General features: G+C 40.8%; 1 protein-coding gene across 1 annotated transcript; it reads right to left on the reverse strand.

Annotated features, from left to right (window-relative positions):
- Positions 1-2,768: 2,768 nt before the first annotated feature.
- On the reverse strand, positions 2,769-5,021 carry LOC126882608 (uncharacterized). The gene has a single exon (XM_050647582.1). It carries the CDS (start codon positions 5,019-5,021, stop codon positions 2,793-2,795), a length of 2,229 nt encoding a protein of 742 aa, XP_050503539.1. The 3' UTR covers positions 2,769-2,792.
- Between the last annotated feature and the right edge of the window lie 3,029 nt (positions 5,022-8,050).

The raw sequence follows: 8,050 nt of genomic DNA on the forward strand, positions 1-8,050 counted from the left end.
GTATTTTATGTATTTTTTTTGGTGAGCACGATCTGGCGTCCAATCATCTAACATCGATTGGGCCCCAGAGCATGATCTTTTTTTTTTTTTTTTTTTTTTCTACCTTTATTGCGCGGTGTGGTTTGACTACTCTGTAACTATCTCAGACATCACGTTCTTCTGCTGGGACCAGTCTATATCCCAATAGTTGCTGCTTAGGCCGTCTATGTACCGTTCTAACGTTTTCGTCATAATCCGTTAATTCCCTTAGCCACCTGTTGGGGTGATTTCTCACATTGGTGAAGATGTCATACGCTTTTTCGTCCATGGTCCTTAGGATTTTTTTCTGGTCTGTGTCCCGGTATATGTACCGCAGTGGTACATATCTGGGCACGTTTAGGGCTTCTCTGATTATATAGTTTTGGCACACTTGTAATTTCTTCCTGTTGGACTTGCACGTGTGTCCCCAGGCTGCTGATGCGTATGTTAGGGTTGGCAGAATTATGCTATTGGCTGTTCTGAGTTTTGTCTTGATGTTTAATTTGCTTCTCCTCCCTATTATTGGGGCTAGTTGCTTCCTTAGTGCTTTTGCTTAATTCACCGTTAGCTTTATGTGTTGTGTGAATGTTAATTTTCTATCTAACGTTACGCCTAGGTATTTAGCTTCGTTTTCCCATTCTATTTGGTTATTATCCAAGCTTAATTCTGTGTTCGGTGTTCCCCATCTTTTACGGAACATGACGGCCTGAGTTTTATCTGGATTTAGTGCAATCTTCCATTTTATGCACCATCGTAATAGTCGGTTTAGTTCTCCTTGTACATGTCTTGCTGCCAGGTCTGGGTCTCTGCTTCATGCTGCTATAGCAGTGTCATCTGCGTATAGGCTTAGGATCGTTCTGTTGCTTTTAGGTGTGTCTGCGGTGTATATGGTGTACAGGTAAGGCGACAGCACGGCTCCCTGCGGCACACCCGCCTCCAGGGTCCCGACCCCGGACAGGGTTTCCCCTATCCGAACTCTGAACCTCCTGTTGGCCAAGTATGAAGCCAGAAGACATGTCATCGCCCCACTGTATCCATAATCGTTCATTTTGTAGATTAGGCCCTCGTGCCAGACTCTGTCAAATGCCTTACTGACATCGAGAAATGCAACTGCTGTGTACATTTTCTCGTTGAAGCCTTTCGTGATGTACTCTGTCAGTCTTAGTACTTGGAGTTCGCAAGAATGTTCTGATCTAAATCCGAATTGCGCTTCGGGGAGTATTCCTAGCCTTTCGGTTTCCTCTTGGAGTCTTTTGAGTATTACTCTTTCAGCTATTTTGCTTATAGATGATAGCAGGCTTATTGGCCTGTAGTTTTGAGGAAAGCTCCCGTTTTCCCCGGTTTTCCGATCATTATTACGTGAGCTTCTTTCCATCTATCTGGAAAGTATCTTAGTCTCAGTACTGCGTTGTTGATATTTGTGATGTACACTATTAATTTGGTCGGTAAGTTTTTAATTGCCCTATTTGTGATGTTGTCTGGGCCTGGTGCTTTTTTCGCCTTAGCCCTTTTGATTATATTTCTTATTTCTTCTGGGGTGGTGTGTTCAAGGCCTATTCTGCCTTTTCTTCTTTTTATTCTTCTTGCACTATTTTCGACTTCTGCGGTGAAGTCTAGGTCTTCCCTTTGATGGAAATTTTTCTCACAATTCTTTTCTAGTGTATCTTTCATGGCTTCTGCTTTGTCTTCGTCTGTATATACGATTCCTGTTTCTCCGTGTAGAGGTGGAATCGGTTTTCTATCGTTTCTAAGTACTGCTGATACTTTCCAGAATGCAGATTTATTCGGATTTAAGCTTTGGATATATTGGTCCCAGCATTCGCTTCGGTGCTCTTGTAACTGTTTTTTGACCTCCCTGTCTAATTCATTTGCAATTCTTTTATCTTCTCTGTTTCGAGTTCGTTGTGCTCTTCTTCTTCTTCTGTTCTTTTCTCTTATCAATTCTTTTAATTCGATTGATATTTCTCTGAATCTTCCTCTTTGTGTAGCTATGTTTTCGGTTCTTGTGCTGACTTCCATTGCATTTTGTATTGTTTGTTCTAGTTTTATTATGCTTTCTTCCAGTTCATTTATGTTATTTATTGTTGGTATTGCACCAATGTTCTCACTCATCACTCTTCTGAAGTTTTGCCAGTTTATTGTCTTCTTTTTACGTGGTTCTACTTGGTTCAAATCTATTGCCCCAAGTGTCATAACTATTACGTTATGTGTGGAGTCTCCCTCGTTTGCCGTTATTATCTCGTGTTGTAATCCCACCTGGTGAAGAATTGCAATGCCTATGAATGTTGGGATATTATCTCCCTGAAAGCATGTTGGGTCTGTAGGTCCAGTTACAATAGTGTTATGTTTGTTTTCGAGATAGTTACAGAGCCGTCTGCCATTACAGTTGGTTAGTCTGTCGAACCAGTTGGGCGACCTCGCGTTTAAGTCACCGATAATCACAGTGGGCTCGTCTGAGTCCAGGATGAGATCAAGATCCTCTCCCAGTACTGGATCCAGCGGCCTCACATACACCGAAGCAATTTTCAGTGTATGGTTGGCCGCAGTGATCCGCACCAAGGTAGCCTCCATGGTGACCAGGCCATCTGGTGTTGGAATATGTTGGTGTTGTATTCCTTTTTTCACCATAATGGCCGTGCCACCAGATCTCCCTGTCCGGTCAGTTCTATATATATCGAGTCTGTTGGAAAACTCGTCTAGTGTGTTTAGTTTCGAACGAAGCCCGCCCGAGTTTCATGACCCAATTTTAAGTTCGTCCAACTGGTTGTTCAACATTACGCGGTGTTGTTAAATTGTTTTATCACATCGAAAGCTGCAACCATTTTTTGCATCATGTTGGCGAAGTTCTGCATAGCTGCATTCATTTCGCACAACATTGCATTTTGGTCTAGGGGAGCGCTTGTGCTGGGAACGTTACCTTTTGCCGCATTGGCATAGCTAACGTTAGGTCTAGTAGGTGCACTAGGTGCACCTCTGCTCTTTGGTGGTGTTGGAGCTTTGGACCTTTTTTGGGGTGCTTTTTTGCATCCCCTGTAGCTTGCTGTGTGAGCTTCGCCACAGTTAGCGCATTTCGCTGCGGTTTCCCGGTCTTTCTCGCAATCAGATGTTTTATGATTTTCACCACATTTCACACAACGCGCTTCGCAATGACATGCCCTAGAGCCGTGATAGAAGTTCTGGCAATTAAAGCATTGCAGAACGTCTTTCTTAATTCTGAACTCGTCTTCTATTGTTACCTTCATGTAGGAGAGGTTACTGATTTGGGCCATTTTCTTTTCGTCGTCTTCACCGATGGTTACGATGTATAGAGGTAGCTCTTTTTTGTCCGGTTTCTTTGAAATCATCCGTTCGATTTTTCGAACTTCGATTCCTTCTTTTTCGATCTCTGCACCTAAAGCTTTCAGGTTTAATCCTGTGTTTAGGCCTCTGATGATCTTTCTCTTTGCCCTGTTTGTTTCTGCGTCGATCGGGTATGCAATGAATTCCACTTTTGGTGTGTGGTCTTCAAGGAGTTTTAACATCCCGAGGTAACCTTCTCTGTCATTAGTTTGGATAACTATAGACCTGCCTGACTTCGCGAATTTGTTCACGGAGCCAATGCCATTCGTCGCTGCTTTACCTAAAATCCGTTGGCTTTCAATAACAGACTTTAGGATAATGGCTGGTGGTTTTGTTTTTCTTGTGGAGGTCTTAGTCTCTGCCACTGCATTACTTGTTGAAGCCTTGCTGGCTTCTACTGCTGTTTTCTTCTTGTTTTTTCTGTTTTGTCTTTCTTGAAGATTATCCTTTGCTTTTTGTTCTTCATCATCAGAGAGCTGATGGATAATCACTTGAGCTACTTCAGCAGGCTTGGTGTTTTTAACAGTGGCAGGCTGAGTTCGTCGTTTTTTGCTGTTATTTGACTCATGATCCTTTTCGGCATCGCTTGCCTCTGAAAGGATCTCGGACATGTCATTGTTACGCGCGTTCTGCGAGATCTGGCTGGTTGTATTTTTGTTTTTCCTCTTACGATATTTAGGAAACTCATAGACACCGTCATTTCCAGATTCAGTACCTTCTTCCGTTTCCATAACAACTTCTATGGGTACTTCATCTGAGGGAGTTGGGGTTTGGCCTTGCTTTTCAGCAGTTAGTCTCATCAGCTGATCGACTAACTCCTGGTTTCTTAGATCTTTTTGCTCGATCGTGGCCCTCAGCTGTTTTAGCTCGGCCATCATCTCGGCTGTTTCTCTACCATGTCTCTCTCTTTCCCTCTGTCTTATGGATTCCGAGTTCTGGAGATTCATGATGAGCTCCTCGATCTTCGCATTCGTAGATGCTATATCGTGGGTGGGTTCAGGGGAAGCTTTTGGTCCTTGCGTAAGACTCATCAACCTTGAGACTAGCCCTCGGTTTTCCTCGTCTTTCTGAGCGTTAATGGCGTTGAGCTTTTGTAGCTCTGCCATTAATCGATCAATTTGCTGGCCATAGGCTTGTTGGTCTTGCTTTCTGGCAATTTCGGACTGATGCAGCCGAGCGATAATTTCGTCGATCGATCCTTGCATCGCATCTAAATCTTTGGCTTTTTTCAGCTCAGGATTTTGGGTAGGGCTTGAGGGGTTACGAGGCCTTTTATTTGCCTGTTTTTCCTCGGGGCGTCGGTTGCAGCTATTCGAAGTGTCGAATTCTACACGGGCTTGGGGTTTTTCTGAGACCTGAGGGGTTTCAGAGTCGCGGGTTTCGTTTTCTGAAGAAACCTGAGGGGTTTCTTCGAGGTCTTCGTAAGCTACTCTGACCTCTTCATCGGAGAACTTATTTTCTGGCATTTGTTCATCTTCAGAACTAGAGTACTCTTCCTCCATCTCCGACTTGGGGGAAGAGGCTCTAGGGGCGGATTCGTCGCCAGAAGCATCGTCGTCAGACGACTCATGCTCTGACTTCGAGAAGGATTCGGGTTGGGTGGGTTCATCAGCATTTTGAGCGGAATTGCTCGGTGAAAGCTCTGTGCTTTCAGAAGACGACATTATTTTACTTAAAAGACTCTGTTTTTTTCGGTTGGATGAACCGCTGTTCATCCAATTTCTGGGTGCCGTCCCAGGGACCTACGCGGCTGTTCACGCCGTAACTTGCGCTAGGGAGGGTTCCACTTGCGTTTTCTCAGCTATCAGGCCCAGGTGTCCGGGTCTGTCCGATGTGAAATACAAAAATATCCACACCTTACATTGTCCTTCCTACGGAGGCACAGATAGCTCCCGACAGGCACAAGGCCCGCTCGCTTCTTCACTGGCTAGTCCTGGATTGTGACCTCCCAGAGAATTCAATGAAAGATGAAATTCCCTCGGTTAATCACATCCAAAGATGTCGCTTTTGCCTCTCGGTTTTTGCCTAAGCGCGTGGATTTCTCTTCCCGCTTACCGTGTCTTACTCACGGTGATCTGAAAAGATCAGCAAGGTCGAGTCGTCCCCACTACTTCGGCTTCTCCTCGGTACTACAGCTCCGTACGCGTCTGCACTGTTCAGCGTCTGACGCTGAACTACTGATTGATAAAGTGAAACTCCTAAATGAATGTTCATCACAATTAGCTCCTTTTATAACCGAATTAATTAATTATTCAGTGAGTACCGGAAAATTCCCCGATATTTTAAAAACTTCTAAAGTAGTTCCGGTTTATAAGAAAGGTTCAAGAAACTTATTATCAAATTACAGAGGCATATCTATTTTAAGCGTTATCGCAAAAACTTATGAAAAAGTAGTGTATAATATAATTACGTCATTTGTAAATAAAATAAGAATCCTTAGTAGTAAACAACACGGATTTCGACAAGGACGATCATGTGAAACAGCTACAGTAGATTTAATTCAAGTTATTCATGAAAAAAATAGATCAAAATTTGTACACTTTTGGAATATTCTTTGATCTCTCGAGGGCCTTTGACTGTCTTGATCCAGTATGTCTAAAAGAAAAACGTATAGCTATAGGCATTCGCGAACCGGTCAACTCATGGATATATTCGTATACAATGAATAGACCACTTTTTTTGTGTCTATTAATAATATTTCATCGGAAATCTACTATAGTAATTTAGGAATACCCCAGGGTGGAATATTAGGTCCACTACTCTTTTTACTGTATATAAATGATATGCCTGAATATATCTCAGAAAAACACATATTCATGTATGCAGATGATACCACCTTATTTGTCTCAGCGGAATCCTTTGAGTTAGCACATTCTAAGGTCAAGAATGTAATCTTGTCATTTAAGAACTGGTGCTACCGAAATAATTTGGTAATAAATATAGATAAGACAGTATGTATTCAGTTTTCATATGGTGAGAGAAAAATAAGTACTTCTGCGTTCGAAATTACAGACAACGTGAAAATTATGATAGTTGATAGTACTAAGTTTCTTGGTACGATTCTGGACAATACTTTAAATTTTCGTGAACACGTAAACAATACCTGTTTAAAATTGAATCGAGCATATTTCGCGATATTGTCGTTAAAGGACGAAGTTACTATAAATGCGTTGGTTATACGATACTATTTCCAAGTGTATTCCATAATCAGTCAAAACATTATTGTTTGGGGACAGGCATCGGAAAGTTTGAGAGTATTTGTCCTACAAAAACGAATAATTCAAACAATATTTAGTTTACGCTTTAGAGACAGTTGTCGACAATGTTTTAAAAATAGTAACATTCTTACGCTTGCTTCAATATATATCTATAGGTTGTTGTCACGCACGTTCACTAATTAAATGATCTTAAAACAGCAAATTACTTACACGCATATAACACAAGAAACGCCGCCGGGATAATATATCTTCCCCGTCATATTCATACTAATTTTAGAAAATCTCCTGAATATGCAGGCTCCCTACTTTTTAATACACTACCATCTAGTTTTAAAAATTTTAATTCACTAACAACTTTCCAAAAAAAACTTAAAGCAATTCTTAATAAGCCATGCCTTTTATTCAGTACGGGAATTTACAGAATGCTTAGCTCTAATTATTTAGAAGATGCCCAATGTCTGGGGCGAATTTTAATTTTTGTATTGACATGATTTATGGAATAATTGTTGGCAACTTATTATGTATTTGTCTTGTACTATATATTATTTTTGTTTGTAATTGTAGTGTTGTAATATTTATTGTATTTTTTGACATGCCCTATGCATAAGTGTACGTAACCAAGGGTTAATAAAATTATCTATCTATCTATCTATCTATCTAACTAGCTCTGATATGTTCGGCATAGACGTTAAATAGTAGAGGGGACAGAACGCACCCTTGACGCAGTCCTCGTTCTATGTTTACATAATTGGTATTTCCGTTGTCTGTTCGAACACATCCTGTGTGGTTCCAGTATGTATTGCTTATTATAGATATGCCATGTCCGTCCAGCCCTACTTCTTTTAGCACCTCAATCAATTTTCGTGTCTAATGCGGTCGAAGGCCTTTCTATAATCGACAAAGCACACATACAGCTGTTCTTGAACCTCGAGATACCTTTCTGCCATTAGTGTCAATCCCATAATTGCTTCTCTGGTGCCTGTACCTTTTCTAAAACCATATTGAGAACGACTCAGGTATTCTTCACACTTATTGTGAATGCGGTTATAAATTGCTCACATAAAAATCTTAGCGGCATGACTCATTAGGGATACAGTTCGATGGTCTTCACATTTCCTTGCTTTTTGTTTTTTAGGAAGAGCTACATATGTGGATGTTAGCCAGTCATGTGGTAAAGTGCCATGTTCATATATAATGTTAAAGTAAGTCCGGAAATGGATAAATTTACTAATTTAAAGTAACTTTTGTTCTATAGAGTTTTTTCATTAAGGCAATACTTTTCGAGTTATTTGCTAGTGAATAATTGAATTTTTCAACAAAATAACCACGTTTTAGAAGGTTTTTCGGAAATACCTCAAAAAGTAAGTATTTTGTCGAAAAAACATTCCTAGCAAAAATATAGCCTGTAAAAAATTTAAAAAAAAATGGTGTATATATTAAGTCCCTATACCTAGTACAAGCAGAGTTATAGCTAA

The sequence above is a fragment of the Diabrotica virgifera genome, chromosome 3 (assembly GCF_917563875.1).
Source record: "Diabrotica virgifera virgifera chromosome 3, PGI_DIABVI_V3a".
NCBI classification, from domain to species: domain Eukaryota; kingdom Metazoa; phylum Arthropoda; class Insecta; order Coleoptera; family Chrysomelidae; genus Diabrotica; species Diabrotica virgifera.

Coding starts and splice junctions, on each gene's coding strand:
- LOC126882608 (XM_050647582.1), bottom strand. CDS start 5,021: ATGTCGTCTTCTGAAAGCACAGAGCTTTCACCGAGCAATTCCGCTCAA.